The following is an 18,066-nucleotide window of genomic DNA, read 5'->3' as shown; positions in this document are numbered from 1 at the left end:
TTGTCATTTGAACTGCTGTTGGCTCACCCACCCTGCCTATGTACACCTTTGGACTGTGGGTTGTTCAGGTGTACTCTGAATGAACAGCCTTGCTTCATTTAAGAAATCTCAACAATATCATGGCTATTAAGAGAGTTTGAGCATAATTCTCTGCCCTTCTTGTTCAGACATAAAACCCTAAAATTTCACTATGAAGGTACTACCATATAGACATTCGTGATTTCTAAATCATTTGTTAATTCCAGGTTTAACAAGTTTCTGTCAGGGCATTGCCTCGGGATATTTTCCTTTTCCGCATCTGTTAAAACGTTTTCTGTTAACATTGGTGAGAGACATAATAAAGAGTCGTCAGGAACTCTTGGAACATAAGCAGTTCAGAGCTTGCTCTTCTTGTTTCTTCTTGCCTGTAGCTTAACACAGATCCTTTCTTTCTGCACGCTAACGGAGTACTGTATCTATCTGTTTAAACCTTATTTTGCAAAAGAACTTCCTGACATTATTTCTAGTTTGTTTAAAAATAAAACAAAATAAAACAAATAAAGCTCTTTTGATACCTTCAGGACTGTTAAAATATGATTAAAAGCTACCAACCAAGAAGTTTGCTGCCCTTGTTCTTAATTATTTGCCCAATAATATTTATGTGCCCTGACCGGGAATTGAACCCTCAACCCTTCAGTGTACAGATGACTTCCCAACCAACTGAGCCACACTGCGGGCCTTGCCCAATAATATTTATTATGCAGTGGTTGAAACCCCTCCCCCCTATAAGTTCAGGAGACAGTTTGAGTCATATTTTGGCTCTGCTGTGAACTAGTTTTGTGGCCTTCGACATGTTATTTCACGGCTGTATGAATACGTTTTCTGACCTGAAAATGGAAAGTAAGTACAGCTATCTCATAGGGTCACTGTGAAATTTAAATAAGACGATGCACATAAAATGCTTAACTTACTGACAGTTGCATCTGAGCTCCATACATGGTAAACAGGGTGGGGCGAAAGGAGGGTCACTGTTGTGACTATGTGAAACAGAGTTTTTTCTTGTATTATTATCTATTAATCTTTTTATTATTTTCCACACAATTATAAATCGACTGCCACACCCTGTATTGTCAACAGACTCACACTGGTTTTTGGCATGGAGTGAGTCATAATGTATGCTTGTGAGAAAGGGCTCTTGCCCACACTTCACTGCACATGTTTATAATGTATCACTCTGAGTAAACACAGAAAAACAGGGTAAAAATAGAATCTCTTACTTAAGCAAATGCTAATCTGAAATCCTGTTGACATTGCAATAAGAACTTATAGCTTTATCAACATAATTTACCTATTAATAAGAGCATTTAAAAGTAAATAAAATAAACAAGAGTGGATGGTTCTACATATTTCTTTTTGGAGAAATTTTTAGGGTGACTTCGGAAAATATTTAAATTTCAAACTTCTTACATCATATCTAACAATACATTCTTGGCTTGATATTCACTCTTTAAATTCACATGCTCACTTCCCTAATTAGAATTGTGGGGTGTCTTAGATATTCGATTCTAACAAAACTTAAAATGTTTTCCAGATTTATTGGCCGGCTGCAAAGGAGCGGGTGGAATTATGTAAATTAGCTGGAAAAGATGCCAATGTAAGTATGAGACTTTAAAAAACATCTTTGTTAAACTGGTACTGATATGATAACAAATATTTATATTGGGTTTTATGAATTAATGATATTAATGTACTATTTTAAAGGCTATACTAACTTATTCTGTGTAAAGATTTTGGTAAAAAATATTTCTACCTTGCCAAAAGGAATGATATTATCTTCAGAAATTTAGAATTACTACACTTTCTATAGTGTTAATTCTGAATATTGTTATTTTTCTCACACAGAAATCTCAGATCCCTATCAAAATATTCAGAAATAAATCATCAGAAATTATTGTATTTCTAAGATTATGTATTTTTCATTTACATGCATGCATTTTGTGAATGTACACAAAGCCTTCAGCTTTAGCATTACAAACATGCAATTAGTAGTTAATTTAATTTAGGTTAACATTAAACTTACAAAATCTAGCAGGATTCTTTCAAAACTGGGCATAGAGAGATATTAAGAAAGATTGGTTGAAAATGAATGACAACATCCTGGAATGAAAACTAGAAATATTTTACTCTAAAATTGACTAAAGCACAATTATATAAAACTAGAGGCCCAGCGCACGGTTAAATCATGCACGTGTAGGGTCCCCTAGGCCTAGCCTGCCATCAGGGCCATGTCCGCCACCCCATGACGCCTCACACACTCCGCGGACACTGCTGGCACCCCGCAATGCTCCGCTGATGCTGCCGGCACCCCGGGGGTGAGGGGGTGGGGAGAGGGCCCAAAAGGTGCTCCATGCACCTCCTAGTGACCGGTCATTTGGTCATTCTGGCATTACGGCATTAGGGCCACGAGCTTTTTATAATATAGATAACTTTTAAGGATAAATTGTGGGGTTCTAATATAAACTTCCAGCCTAAGCTGCCTTAAGGACCAGAGAAAAGCCTTAGATCAGGGTGACTAACCTAAGCATCTTTGGGGTGACCTCTCTGGATTGCCTTTGCATTGTCCAAGTTGTCCTGCCTGCTCCCCCAAACTGTGTTCCTGTTTTATCTCCAGCGATGACTGCAGCGCTGTGGCTCTGGCTGCCTCTTCTCAGCCGAGTGCTCTGATTCAGGCCAGATGCTCTGTGTTCTGCCCTGACTTCTTGCCCTGTGGTGATAGGGAGAATTGCTCTCTTTTTTTTGGCAAATAAATCACTTCCTGAATGTAACTCAAGATGATAAGAGGTTCTAACTTTGGGCAGAAACATGGACATCTTGAGGCTTCTTTTGCAACATCCTCTCCTGTTGCCTGTAACCACAATAACACAGGAGTATTAAGCAGAGCAATGTCTTCATATTCAATAACAAATAGCGTGTGTTATATGAAAGCAGGATTAAATTTTAAAACTCTCACTTTATTAATGTGATAAAAGTAATGTAATAGGACACATGATGCCTAATGAATTGAGGGGAAGGTTAGAAGACTAAGAATCTGAGACAACAAATTTGCTCACTTATTTGGACAGTCATTTATTCAACTTATATTTATTAAGAGCCTGAATATGTGCATAAATATATGTATGAAACTGATAGAGGATCTGCTGTCATTCATGGAGCTTTCAGTATAATTAGGGATATCAGATATTACTCAACTGATGTTACATACTGTCACAGTACTGCAAAATAAAATGATCAAAATGAAACAAATAAAGTTTTCATTATGCCTGACGAGGTATTCAGTCAGTATTAAATGTGACCTTTTCAGACACATTTATGTTAGCAGAAATGTATCAGGGAGTGAATGCAACAGAAAACAGTTCTTGTGTTTATTTCATCAGAAACGAAAGAGATAAAGCTGTCCTAGAACATATTTTTCTTTCTCCCATGTCTCTATCTCTCCACCCTGTTCAACATCCCAACTGCAAGCAAGTGCCCAGGTCTGCAAACGATTCAATACTTTTTGACCTTGTGGGAAACAAAGACGCTTTGCTTATGAGCGTTTCCAAATTATTTTGTTGATTTACAGGGGAAGCTTGTCATAAACAGTACAAACACCTTAACATTCTGTGTTTCACCAGTATTGAGTGTATGGTAATGAGGCAAATAGGGAAAGGGTGTTTCAAATTTACTCCGATAAACTAAATGTCAGTTTTCCCATGGAGTAGGTGAGGGATAAACACTCAAGGTCAAACAGTCGGTGACGGGGTTCCCATCTCAGCATGTTCACCGATTCTAGTTATACAGTAACTCAGTTGCCCCTATTACTGAGTTAAAGCAAACGGTGATCAACCTTTCTGAAGGTAGCATCCTAGAACACATAGGACCCAGCATATGAAAACCATTCTTCCAATTCATTTGTATCAGGGGGCTTAGTAATAACCTCTAACCTTTAAGCACACCTCCTGCCAACCCAGGATTAGAGATTTGGGGAGTTTTGCTCATTTTGCTGAAGTCTATAAAGTTTGCTGTTGAATCATGTAGGGATAATACAAGTCTTTGTCTCCTTTTCAATTTGTCCCTTTAAAATAATATTACATTAGAGTTACTAAGAATAGCTTACACTTTTATAGCACTTACCATGTTCTGAGAGTTGTTTTTAATGCCTTATATTTATAATCTCATTTAATCCTTATAACTATATGGTATGCTAGATTTTATTATTAATCCTCATTTTCTAGATGAGAAGACTGAGGCCAGGAAAATTAAATGACTTGCCTGGTATCACATATCTAGTAAATAGTGGAGCCAGAAATTGAATCCAGAAGTCTTGCCCCCACAATCTGTGCTTTACACCACACTTTTACACCCACACATTAAGTCTGCACTTTATGTCTGAGGTCTGAAGTCCGTATTATCCCTCCAGTCATTTCTCTCTTCAGTGTCACCATAACATAGATCCTCATTCTTCAGCATTGCAGAGATTTCTGCCAGCAGAAAACTGAGACAAGTGTGGGGTTTTATTGACATTTTTTACTATCTTTGGCATTACCCTCTCTTTTCCCTTCTCTCTAGTAATTTTTACCTACTTCCCCAGAGTGTGTTTAGGATTAACAAGTGTTTGGAAAGACTGTCCCTTTACACAAAGGTACTATATAACTGAAAAATAGTGAATTATTTACCATAATGAGAGTTAGCTAATTGGGGTGGGGAAAGAGTAGAAGATGAGGGAACAAAAGAGAACTATTCCACTTTCTTGAACACAGTTCCCAGATTAATTCAGGGAAGGAAAGGGATGAAGGAAGCTATTTGGTAGTACTGTGTTTCTGCTTAGAATATTTTTCAAAAGAGAGTCACTAAAGAAGTGCCTTTAGTCCTGATGATGAAGAGTGGGGAAAACAGGTCACTCCAGGCAAAAGAACGCACAGGGTGCAGGCAGCCTGGCCTCTGTCTGTTCACCATGGAGACACACAACCTGTCAATAGAGCCATGACATAGAGTTCAAGGATCTTGCTTCTCTACAGTTGTGGTTACATTTCTTTAGAACATCTGAAAGTACAACAAAGTGTTCATTGTAGGAAGTTTGCAAATTATATAGAAATCATCTGTAAATAGTTCCTCCCCCATGAACATTACCCAGAGATAGCTGGTGACATTTTGATGTTTATTCTTCTATCTTATCTATTTACTATTTCAGAATGAAATCATTGTATACATAGCCCCTTAAAACACTTTTTTTTTCCACTTCACAGACTGCCACGAGCATTTTCCCATGTCATTAAATTCCTTTTTATAACACTACTTTTAATAGCTATACCACATTCCTCTATATATTATTTCATCAATCCCCTATTGTTAGAAGTTTGGTATAAATCCAGTTTTAATTATTGTGAATGATGCTGCACATGAAAAACCTCATATAAAAATATTGTCAACATCTTTGTCTATTGAGTAGAATTACTGCTGAAAGGATATAAAATGTTTTATACACTCTGCAAAATGGCCCTCCAGAAAGTCTCTGCCTCTTGTGCTTTAACCAGCAGCGATGCTCATGAGAGAATGTATTTCCCATACCCCTGCTAATATTGGATACAACATATAGTTAACATTTAATACTGAAACGTAAATGAATAAAATAAACACATTAAATATTTGCCAACAAAACTAAAGCTATTTTTGTTGTTTCAGCTTGAATTTTTTTTATTACCATTAAACCTAAATATTTTATCTAGTTGTAAAATTAGAATTTATTTTTTGTAATGGCATATCCCTATGATTTGTTCATTTTTTAAATTTTAGTATGTTTTTTTCCTTACTGATTACAGATTGTCAAGATTTGCAGATATATATATAACTATATTTATAATAAAAATATATTATTACTCTGTGATCTCATGTAAAAATATTCTTTCCAAGTTGTTTTATTTGATATAGTCTTTTAAATATTTAAGTAAGCATCTCTCTTTTTTTCTTTAAAATGTTTACCTTTGCCCTTCTACCACAACTGGGTTTAGCACTGTAGAAATCTCCACTGTTAGATCTTCCATTTTTAAGAGAGAATTGTAATATTTGGATTTCATGTATTTATTTTGAAGCGTTAAAATATTTTCAAAGCTTTAAGACCTAAACAGATATCTCTACAGACTGGATTCTACTCGAGGTCTGCTAGACAAAACCAACATGCAGCAGTGACAGGCATGTGATGAATGATCAAAGATGTTTCATGTCCTAGCCAGTTTGGTTCAGCCTGAGGACTGAAGGGTCCCGGGTTCAATTCCTGTCAAGGGCACCGTACCTCAGTTGCAAGCTCGATCCCCGGCCCTGGTAGGAGCCCATGTGGGAGGCAATGAATCCATATGTCTCTCTCACATGAATGTTTCTCTCTCTGTCTCTCCTCCCTTCCACTCTCTCTGTAAATCAATGGGAAAATATCCTTAGGTGAGGATTAACAACAACAAAAAGGTTTGATGACCACAATGTTCTGAAAAGTAAACTAAAAACAGAAACAGACCAGATTCCTAAGTCTTTCCCTATATAACCTAAATAAATTAAAATTAACAATTTATAAGTCACTTATCAGAATTACATATAAAGTTGTATTGAATTTAATTGGACTATATCTAAGTCTAGAGAATTACACGTACTTCTGTTTCACTAATACAGGATGTCCCAAAAAAATGTATATAAACTTTAAGAGCTGCTGGCTCAATTTTGAAAGTGAAATGTATTTTAATAAACACTGCCTTTATAATTATTCAAAGTGTGTGTATGTGCTTTTTTGGGACACACTACATTTTTCCAGCTATCTAGGCAGAGGCTAAAATTCCAAGTGTTAATACATAAACTAAAACATATTTGCCTTTTCTCCAACTACTAACTCAGCTTTATATTTGTTTTATTTAGTTATTAGTTATATAAACGTGTGGATATATGTGAGAGGTAAAATATTGAAATAAATATTACTTGAGAGAATTTTTAAAAGTTGATAACTTTTTTTCTCTCTTTCTCTTCATCTCTCTCTCTCTTCCACTGGGGGGGGAAGAGGTAGGTAGGAAGGGGAGTAGGTAGAAAGAATAAAAAAGGGAAAGAAGGAGAAATTCAATACATTCCCAAAGATGAGTATATTACTCAGTAAATTGAATTGTTTGGTCGCATGCAACAACCCTGCCATTGTGGGCAATAGCTGACAAGTTAGCCAGCTTTCAGGGAAAGTTGAAAAAGCTGCTTCTCAAAGTTATCTTTCTTCATGCCTCACAGAATTATGCTACCATTAATAGCCACGCTGCAAGTCACTAAGTGAATTAAATCAAGTTAATTATTGCTTGTGCTATTTAAACAAAACGTTGGAAGCTCTGTGCATAAAAAGAATTAAAAACAAAACAAAACACAAACTTCGAAACAAAAAAGAAATAAGTTACAAAGTAAAGGGGAAACCATTGTAAAGTTTTTGCCTCACATCACTGGTTTGGCTGAAATGTCCACCCAGGCAATTTTGAGTTAGAAGACCTTATCTTTCAGGATCTCTGTTTCCCAGGTTTCTTTCCTTCTGGCAGCCAGTTCCTTTCCATTGCCTCCAGGCTGCTTAGGGAACCGCCCTTAATCAACTTCAGCACAAAAAAGTTTGCACAGAGCTGACTTTTTTGGAAACTATGTCTGGTAATTCAGGACCCATCCACACATTGCCCTATTCCACATCAGCCCAATCTGAGAGAGGGGAGGAATTTCATAAATAAATCCTTGCTAATAGTTTACCAACTCAGAAACTAGCATAATAGGTTAATTTCCTGGGCTGAGTGCATTTTAATAAAGTACTCCTGGAAAAGTTAAAGTATGTGCCCTGGCCCATGGGACTCAGTTGGTTGGGCATAGTTCTGTGCACCGAAAGGATGCTGATTGGATTCCCGGTCAGGGCACAAACCCAGGCTTCATTTTCCATTCCTGATTGGGTGTGTTCAGGAGGAAACCTATGGATACTTCTCACATCAATGTTTCCCTCTTCCTCTTTCTCTCTTTTCCTCTCTCATAAAAACATTTAAAAAAAAACGTTTTTTAAAAAGTTAAAGGATGTGAAATGTTTTTGGTGTGATTTGGAGCTTTTTCTTTTAATATATTTTATTGATTTTTTACAGAGAGGAAAGGAGAGGGATAGAGAGTTAGAAACATCGATGAGAGAGAAACATCGATCAGCTGCCTCCTGCACACTCCCTACTGGGGATGTGCCCGCAACCAAGGTACATGCCCCTGACCGGAATCAAACCTGGGACCCTTGAGTCCACAGACCGATGCTCTATCCACTGAGCCAAACCGGTTAGGGCTGGAGCTTTTTCTTTATAATCACTAAAACTGTTTCGTTTTTTTTTTTAAAGGAATTGTTTATTGATTTGTAGAGGAAGAGAGAGAGAGAGCGAGAGAGAGAGAAACATTGATGTGAGAGCGCAACACCAATAGTCTGACTCCTGCATGCCCCCTACTGGGGATGGAGCCTGCATCCAGGACATGTGCCCTTGACCAAGATGGAACCAGCATCCTCCTGGTGTATGGAAAGATGCCCAACCAACTGAGCCACACTGGCCAGGGCTAAAATTTTATCTCTTATGTGTATAAAACTTCACTCCGGGCCTTATTTGCCTTTGTAAACAGTGCTGTATCTCCCAGAGTCCTTAATCTTTCTGACTCCATCATTTATAAGCTAGAAAGGGAGTTGTTTTATTCCTTTATACAAATGTTTAGTTCAGAATCTTGTAAAATTAATGTTTTATTCATCTTAGGCTACTAAAACAAAACACTGTAAACTGGGCGGCTTAAAGAACAGACATTTATTCCTGCCAGTTCTGGAGGCTGAGAAGGTCAAAATGAAGGTGCTGGCTGATTGGGCTCCTGGTGAAAAGTCTCTTCTTGCTTGCAAATGGCCATCTTCCTCTTGTATCTTCACAAAGCAGAGAGTGAGAGAGAAAGCTCCCTAGTCTCTTCTTAATCCCATCCTAAGGATCCTATTCTCATGAATAGCAGACACAGCTATTCACTCTAAAATCAAAAGAGCCACCAGGATATTGATATTTAGGATAGGGCAATGAGAGTAGGTCATTGAGGACTATCTTAAACGGACTGTCTCCCAAAGGCCCCATCTCCTAATATGTCCTTGAGCCATCACACTGGGGAGTTAGGGTTTCAACCTAGGATTTTTGGAGGACACAGATGTTCAGTCCATAACAATTACCTTTTAACTATAGGATTATTTGGTAAAATTGAGCGTTTGAAAAGAAAAAGATAAGGTAAATGGCAGTGAGTCACTCCTACCTCACTCCAGCCATATAATTCCACTCTTCCCCTCCCTGTGTGCTAGTCCTGTGTAGCTCTCCCCCTGCATGAATCTCTTTATGGGGGTAAAGGCAAAGAGATAACAGTCCTTTCAGTGTGCATTAGTGAACAAAATAAAGAGACATTAAAACTTCTTACCCTAGCAATGAAGCCACATTACAGTTTATCTGGTGATCCATAGATATTTACTCATATTACTGTGTCCCCATTATTTGTTCAAAACCATTCGTATGGCATATTTGCTCTCTGAGTTAGGTTTTTAATTGAGATTGCCTCACATGATGTTAAGGAGCATGAAGCTGGTTTCCCACGGTGCCTTTCTGCAAATGGAAAATAAGTTCTCATCAGACACCTTGGCAGGAAGGTGAAAAACGGACATAATATGATTTTGTTAAATAAGACTATATGCCAGAAAATTGTCTTAATGAATGTAAAATCTTCAGTTTTTCGGAGTCTACATATAATAAATACATGAAATTATCCAAGGCAATACAAATGTCCATAGTGCGATTTGCACATCCTTAGATGTGACCTTTCTCTCTCTCTCTCTCTCTCTCTCTCTCTCTCTCTCTCTCTCTCTCTCTCTCTCTGTTTTCAGCATACAATCTAAGCAACCACATTCAGTTATCCTGCTCCTATTAGAGAGGCTGCCTCTTTCTACCCAATAAAGAAGCACCCTTTACTTGTGTAGCTGAGGGACTATTATTGTCCTTTCTCGTCGTCTTAAGCAACCTGTTGTTTATAAGGAAGCAGAGAACAGAAGGCTCAGTGTGTTCACTGTAACATTCTTCTGTGACAAAATGTGCAGATTTTAATAACTGGGATCTACAAATTCTGGAGACATAAAATTCTGGATGGGTGCTAGGAACTCTATCACAGTATGCAGACATAGCTGTTCACTCTAAAACCAAAAGAGCCACCGGGATATTGATATTTAACATAGGGCAATAATAAGCAATTATTAAATATTATACTATTAATTTAAACCACATAATAATTTTATTAATAAGCAGTTATTTGCCTTTTGAAATGTATTTAATTCTAAGAACCATCCTACCAGTCCAGTTAGGTCATTAGTGAGTTGTGTGTGTGTGTGTGTGTGTGTGTGTGTGTTTTAATTTCTTCCTACCAACCCCCAAAACAACAGTGCCATAAGCTAGTGCCTGACTGGTAAAGAACCCATGGCCATCCAGATAGGGATAATGAACCTCAGTGGTTCCATAGGTTTCCCACTTAGTAAATTCTTTCCCATCTCTTGGGTAGAGTCAATCTAGAATAAAAGCATGTTATAGCCCAGTGTTTTCTCTTTGGGTCCAAAAATCATAAAGCCATAATTAAAAAATTGTTTCCAATAATTTTGTAATGATAAAAAGTCACTTTGGGAGATAAATTGAAAATTATACATAATAACAAAAATGACTGAAAAATTGAGGAACTATTTACAAGTAACTGGGGAATGGAAAATAATTATTATAAAGATAATGAGAATATAAAGAAATATTTTGGGGTCTAAGCATATGCAAAACAATTAGAAATGTAAAATTTTCTTTAAAATTTGGACTTTGTATAAAAATATTCATGGAAATATATACATATATATAAAGAAAATAAATGGAAATAAAATGGTAGGGCATTCCAGCCAATAAAAATGAAATACACATCTGTGTTCAGTGTAGCTGAGACAGTTTATGTTGCAAACAGCAGAATCTATATGGTGAACAATATGTGAACATCAGAACATGATGAATTTTGATCTCTAGGTAATTCTTGAAAGAAAGTATGGATACCTCATGAATATTCTATGTATATTTATTCTACAGACCCCATTGAGTACCACTATAGAGATGTGCATTCTGGCACTCTGATAATTTCAAAACTTTAAAATTTCAAAAAGTTTCAAAGTCAATCATTTAAGCCAGTTTCTAATTTGTTTTACCTTCTTGCTAAGTCAGGTGTCTAAACATTTATCATAAATCTTTTTCATTTCCCCTTATTTTTGATGATTTATCTACATGAAAAGCAGGTAGCATGAATGACCATCATTCAAAAACTTGAGTTGTGTGCTAATGCTTTTATTTTTTATGCCCAATAGACAGAATGTGCAAATTTCATTCGAGTCCTTCAACCCTATAATAAAACTCACATTTATGTGTGTGGAACTGGAGCATTTCATCCAATATGTGGATATATTGATCTTGGAGTCTACAAGGAGGTAATATAATGAAATTGCTTGAAAACAATTTATTGTAATACTTTATTACGAAACATGGAGTCATATAATTTGTGTACAGTATAAGAACTCATGTTCCCAACCACTTTATGGATTGCCATTTTGATTATATTCTTTATCTATCTAATAAAAATTATTCTATTAAAAGTTATTTTTTAGTGAGATGATCAAAATTAATAATGCAAAATATTGAAAGTACATGTTTTCCATGGGCTCTATGTATGTCTTTGTTTTCTCTTGAGGTTCCTTTACAACTAGGTCTGTTTTGTATGTTGCTGTTGGTAAAAATCCATTTCCCACAAGACCTTGCAATGGAATTGTATCTTTTAAGAAATTTCATTTTTCCCATCCAACAAATTTGACCTGTTATGTTTATAATGGCGGACACTAAGTACAGAAAATGTAATGATTTTTCTAATAACTGTATATAGGTAGTCATATTAGCACACTGAATCCATTATTTTTGCTGGACCAAGTTGACATAGTGGAAATAAAGTACATATTAATTAGGAGTAATGTATAGCAGCTCTCTCACATGCAGATTTCAGAAATTTCATTAATAACTAATCTATTAGAGGGTTTTTGTGTGTCATGGATTGTACCACACATTTTACATGAATTGTTTTCTTAGAATGTCACAACACTCATAATGACGTTAGTATCTTTATCACTTCCAATTTATAAGTTACTAAAAACTGAGTCTCAATGGAATTAAATAACATGGCCAAGGAGCTGAACCAAAGCACTCCGTCTCTAGAACAAACATGCACAGCTGCGCTTTTGGAACCTGTACTCTAAAGTGTATCCTTGTATAGGCTGATGGTTGCACTGTCATCCTTATGTTTATGTATAGACTTCTTGTGAGGAACCACTCATATTTGCAGAATAATAGGCTGCATGATTGATATTAAAGTCTGAGTTTATGGAACAGGTTTCTTTATATTGATTTAACTGATCCATGCAGAAATCAAACTCACAACTTTGGCTGGATAAATTTTCCTCTCTAACCAACTTGTCTAACCAGCCCAGACTCAACTGTTTGAAAATAAAGCAACCCTGATAGTTAAATCTCTGAACCACTAGGAGACTTGGCAACTTGAATCCATCATTCTTTGTTCCTTGTGTAATGTTCTCTTGGCTAGCTTTGAGGAAGGATAATGTATAATAGTAGCTCATAGCACAGGGTGTAATTATATGAGATAGCCAGCCCCACAGTTTGGATGTGTTTTGAGGCCTGAGGCTAAAGGCCAAACTCACAACCTGCTGAGGGATGCAAAGAGTGTTTTTTAGCTCCTAAAAGTCACAAATGCTGAAAAGGAATTTAGATGGAGCTAATTATTTAGCTTCGGACTGTCAAGAAGCCCAGGGGCAGTGAAATTTACAAGTTCTGGGAGAATAAGAGAATTATGAGTGCACAGGGGTATGGAGCCTTGTGAGGTTGCTGCTGGTCAGGAGTACACGTAATTGTAGTCAGCCCTACTTAAAGATTGTTAACTTTGTGAATGAATTATTAGTCCTAGGAATTCATTGTTCTTCCAGAGGGAATTTAAAAGGCTCTTCCATTTTCAAAATAGACAAGGTTGCTCTGGAGGTGACTGAGAAGAGGGAACTAATATATAAAAGGGATGAAGAAGAGAAATATGGGAAATCCCGTTTCTGGGGACTCCTGTTCAGTGCACCTGGGGTAATGGGCAGAAGGGTCAAAAAGCTCAAATGAATTCTAGATTTCTGTGTTTGGCAGTGAGTTGGAGAGTGGTGTTATTTACTGAGGTGAGAATAGTAACAAGTTTGTGGGGAGACTGGTGAGTTAGTTTTGTACATCCTGCATTTGAGAAATGGTCAGTAGGTCATGCCAGTGGGAAGTTGGATCTGGATTTTGGGACAGAAATCAGGGCTGCTGTTAACAACTAATCATTGGAGCTCGAAGAGCCAGAGTTTGAATTATGGCTGCAGTCACTTACCAGCTCCATGGTCTTGTGCACACTGCATAAGCTTTCCAAGCTTCTGTTTATTCAGCAAAATGATAATAGTAATACTAACTACCTCACAGAGTAATTTTGAGGACAAAATGAGAAAATTATAGTATAGGCTTTGGCATAGCACTTGCTTCATTCCAGCCACTTAATACTTAGCCATAGTAGCCCACAGAAATGCAGAAAAGTACAAAGGCAAGGATTTCAAAAGTATTATATTAATGTCTGCTATATATAATATACACATACATATACATATACATATACATATACATATACATATACATATACATAATACATATACATATACATGTATTCTGCAAAACTTGGAGTGCCTGATAGCTGTTAAATAATTATATTGGAAGTATATTCTACTTCCCTTCTGCTGCAAATCTCATCTTTAAATGAGAAAAGTATTAATAAAAACTTTGCCTAATTATGATGATTAAATATTTCCTATCACTCTTGCTTTGCTTCAACAATATTTCAGTGTGCAGCCTTGATAGGTGCTTTTTGCAAAAATAATTAGATTAAGGAATTAAATGGAAAAAATCTTATGAAGTTGAAGCTGTCTCAGAAGTTAGAGTGCCATGTGAAACAGTCTGTTTATCTGAGGCAGTCCATTTAATCAGCCATTATTTTTTACATCATTTTCCTGTTGGTATCCTTGACTCTGGCCCAGGGAAACTTGCTTCCCCACTATCTCCTTTCTCCAGGAGATTATAAGGGAGGCCTTGTCCTCAGCCTGCACAAATACCCATTTTACGGGCTTATCTTGAGAATTTAATGAAATGTTGCATTTTGAAAACAGAAGTCTGTACAATTATAAGGGAGTATTTAGTACTTTGCATCAACTGTGACATTCTCTCAGATATTTTCTTGTGTGTGTGTTTTTTTTTAGCTTTTCACTCTGATCTTCTGCCATAGCAGGATTCAGCTTACTTTTCCCCTTTACAATATCCTATTATAGGCTTTAGAGTCAACACTTGTGTTTGATCTGTGAAGAATAATGTTCCCTTAACGATATTTAAACATACTTAAGAGCCACTATCTACAGGTGTGTTTTTCCTGACATACCTTTAGCCTCATCCACAGTTGGAAAGCAGCCCTAAATGTATTCACACTGGACTTATTTTTTCATGCCTAGTCTCCACTCTCACAGCTTGCCATTAGCTGACCCGTTCTAATTAAACATACTTGGGCTTGATCATGTTACATGGTCACTGTGAGGCTACTATAAATTGATTTCAACACATTTTAAGTTCATGAGTTTGAATTCTGAGACTACATTAGTTAAAAGCGTGAACTTTGGAGACAACCCAAGTTCAAACTACTGCTTTAATTCTTACTAGCTATGTGATTCTGAAAAAGGTATTTAATCCCTCTATCCTCAATATTTCTCTTGTAAAGTTAGAATCTCAGAGTACCTTCATTATTAGGCTTACTAGAGGCCTGGTGCATGAAAATCATGCACTCAGGGGGGAGCAGGTCCCTCAGCCCGGCCTGTGCCCTCTCACAGTCTGGGTGCCCTCGGGGGATGTCTGACTGACAGCTTAGGCCTGCTCCCCGCAGGGAGAGGGCATAAGCCGGCAGTCGGACATCCTTAGCGCTGCCGCGGAGACAAGAGAGGCTCCCACCACCGCCACTGTGCTTGCCAGCCATGAGCCCAGCTTCTGGCTGAGCAGCACTCCCCCTGTGGGAGCTCACTGACCACCAGGGGGAAGCTCCTGCATTGAGCATCTGCCCCCGATGGTCAGTGCGTGTCATAGTGGCTGGTTGTTCTGCCATTTGGGCTGAAACTGGCTCTCCAGCATCCCCCAAGGGGTCCCAGATTGTGAGAGGGCACAGGCCAGGCCAAAGGACCCCACCGGTGCACAATTGGGGTCGGGGAGGGACACAGGAGCTTGGCCAGCCGGGAAGGGACCGTGGGAGGTCTCCAGGGCATGTCCGGCCCATCTCATTCAGTCTCGATCGGCTGGACCCCAGCAGCAAGCTAACTTACCGGTTGGAGCATCTGCCCCCCTGGTGGTCAGTGCATGTCATAGCAACTGGTCAACTGTCTGACCCCTGTTGGTCAGTGCACGTCTTAATGAGCAGTTGAGTGGCCTTAGCATATCATTAGCATGATTGGTTGAATGGACAACCAGATGACCAGACACTTAGCATATTAGGCTTTTATTATATAGGATGGTATGGATTAACTGAGACAATATACATAAAGTTTCTGGCCCATGGTTAGTACCTACTAACTGTTAGGTATCTTACTAATAGTATTAAAATGCATTTACTTGGAACTGTAGAATAACAATTGTTAATCATGCTATTTAAATTACTATTGCTATTTTTTTAAAGGCAGTAGCTACTGTTGGTCTTATTCATAAGAAAAACATTTGACATGGCAGATAATACAATAACAATAAATAATCCAGTTCCTCTATCCCTTTTGTTTCATTGCTTACTTTCTAGATAAGTGGCACTGAATGGTCCTTTTTTATGACATGTATGTGTGCTCTGGTACAACTCTGTAGCTATACCATCTAGAGAGAATGTCTGAAATGCTCAATTTCTCTAGTGCCTAGGCAGGGTGAGTCATCAGCCTTTTTGCAGTAGGGTAGTTTTGTCATTGTTATGAAACACTCAAGCTCATGGGACCGTATTCATTATACATTCATATTTTTCTTGGAAAGTTCAACTTAAGATGTTATTTTTTCCTGAATATTAAAATATGCCAATGTCATTCAGTGTCTGTGGCCACTATTGTACAAACAGATGTTTCAGCCAAAATAACTATGTGGCTTTTAATGTGTACAGTGTTTTCATAATAGTGAAAATACTGTAACAGGATATTTTTTGCCCACATGCATCAACAGCTATGAAAATGAACTTCCTACCTTAGAACATTTTATGTCACTAAAATTACAAAATACAACAAAGCTTAAGTAACTTGGAATAGTTGCAGATGCTTAGGTAAATAGATCATAATAGCTATGGAAGTATAAATACTATAGTAAATTTATCTCTTAGATGAGGAAATTGGCTTGCTAAGCTCAACAGATTACTTATTAGACTTAAGAAATATGTGTGTTTGATGGTGATATTGATAATGATAGTGGTCCAGACTAAATAAATTTATGAGTATATTAATACTTCTGACAGAAAAATCCATCCTGTATTATTATTATTACTTTGGGCAAACAGAGACCAAAACATGGAGATTGAGTCTTGCCAGTAATAATATTTGCTAAAGAGTTAAGGAGCACAGCATGATGCACATGCTATATATGCTAAATCAGTTTTTGTTGAATTAATGAGTTAGGTATTAGTTCTTATCTCCTATGTTCTTGCTGATTCTGATATTTTTAAGAAATCTCACTTGTGTTAATATTTCTCATAACAGGAAGTTATGTTCAAACTAGACACACACAATTTGGAGTCCGGCAGACTGAAATGTCCTTTTGATCCTCAACAGCCTTTTGCTTCAGTAATGACAGGTAAGATCAATGACAGGCAGTTCTTGCTTTAGGTGTTTTAAAAAGGTATATATAGATTAAACTACATTTTTCTATTGAGTTAAAGATTATTTTGGAGTCTTCCATTAACTATAGTGTTTTAGTGCCAAATCTCTCTATATTTAGCATCCTTATCAATAAAGTGAGGTCTCAGCCATCCTTACTGTCTACACAGTTATGTTTTACATGAACTTCTGGTTGAATTCTTTTTAATGTAAATCACACACACTCACTTGTTCTTAAATTTTACATTTAAATTTCTCAGATTATCTTTACTAAGCTGTGTCCCCATAAATTTAGCAATTCCTTAAACATAATATGTTGAACATTTTAAGACTTAAGTGGAAGGATTAATGATAAGACTTAAGTGGATAAGTTAATAAAATAAATTGATCAAATTATGGAGTACAGATAATAGGATACCTTTTCTTCTGATTTCACATGCTAATAAAAATTTCACATTTTCACTAGCATGTTCAGTCTCTTGCTTTGTATACATCTTAAATTTTCTTATGAGAAGACTCTTCTGTTTAAAGAAGGCAGTGCTGTGTGGTCTGAAGTCTATTCTGAGGAATGTCTGCACAGCATTTCAACCATTATAAGAACTCCTTTTGTCTTGGTTTAGTTCGTGACTTTATTCTCTTTTTATTTAGCTTGTCTATCAAATGTTTGAATAGTCTATGCGAGTGAAGCACCATGACATTTTAATTTTCACTTAGTGAGAACTGGTGAACTCCCTTTGAAGTGAAAGCTTGTGTTTTTGTGTGTTTTGAAAATCGTGACTAATGTTCAGTCATTATCCTAAAAAAAATGAGATAGATGATTTGTGATTCTAATCTGTCAAGAAGGGTTAACACGCCCTTAATAAAAAATAATAGATGGTAGGCATCGGTGACCCCTCTTAAGAATCTCTAAGTAATTTAAATACAAGGAAGACAGTTTTAGAGCCTGGATCTACAGATTCGGTTTTGGAGTTGAAACAAATTTTATTTTTCTGACAAAATGTTCAAATAGTTAAAATTTT

The 18,066-nt window shown here is 36.9% G+C and overlaps 1 protein-coding gene across 1 annotated transcript in view; it reads left to right on the top strand.

Annotated features, from left to right (window-relative positions):
* SEMA3D (semaphorin 3D) overlaps positions 1–18,066 on the top strand; it is a 198,202-nt gene that overhangs the window by 112,327 nt on the left and 67,809 nt on the right. Inside the window, exons 4-6 of the mRNA XM_080667041.1 lie at positions 1,571–1,633; positions 11,423–11,542; positions 16,931–17,024. Coding sequence (XP_080523167.1) covers positions 1,571–1,633; positions 11,423–11,542; positions 16,931–17,024 — 277 coding nt within the window. The remainder of the gene's footprint in view (positions 1–1,570; positions 1,634–11,422; positions 11,543–16,930; positions 17,025–18,066) is intronic.

This window comes from Plecotus auritus (genome assembly GCF_963455305.1).
Source record: "Plecotus auritus genome assembly, chromosome: 4".
Classification (NCBI taxonomy): Eukaryota; Metazoa; Chordata; class Mammalia; order Chiroptera; family Vespertilionidae; genus Plecotus; species Plecotus auritus.
This window is presented reverse-complemented; position numbering and strand designations above follow the sequence as displayed.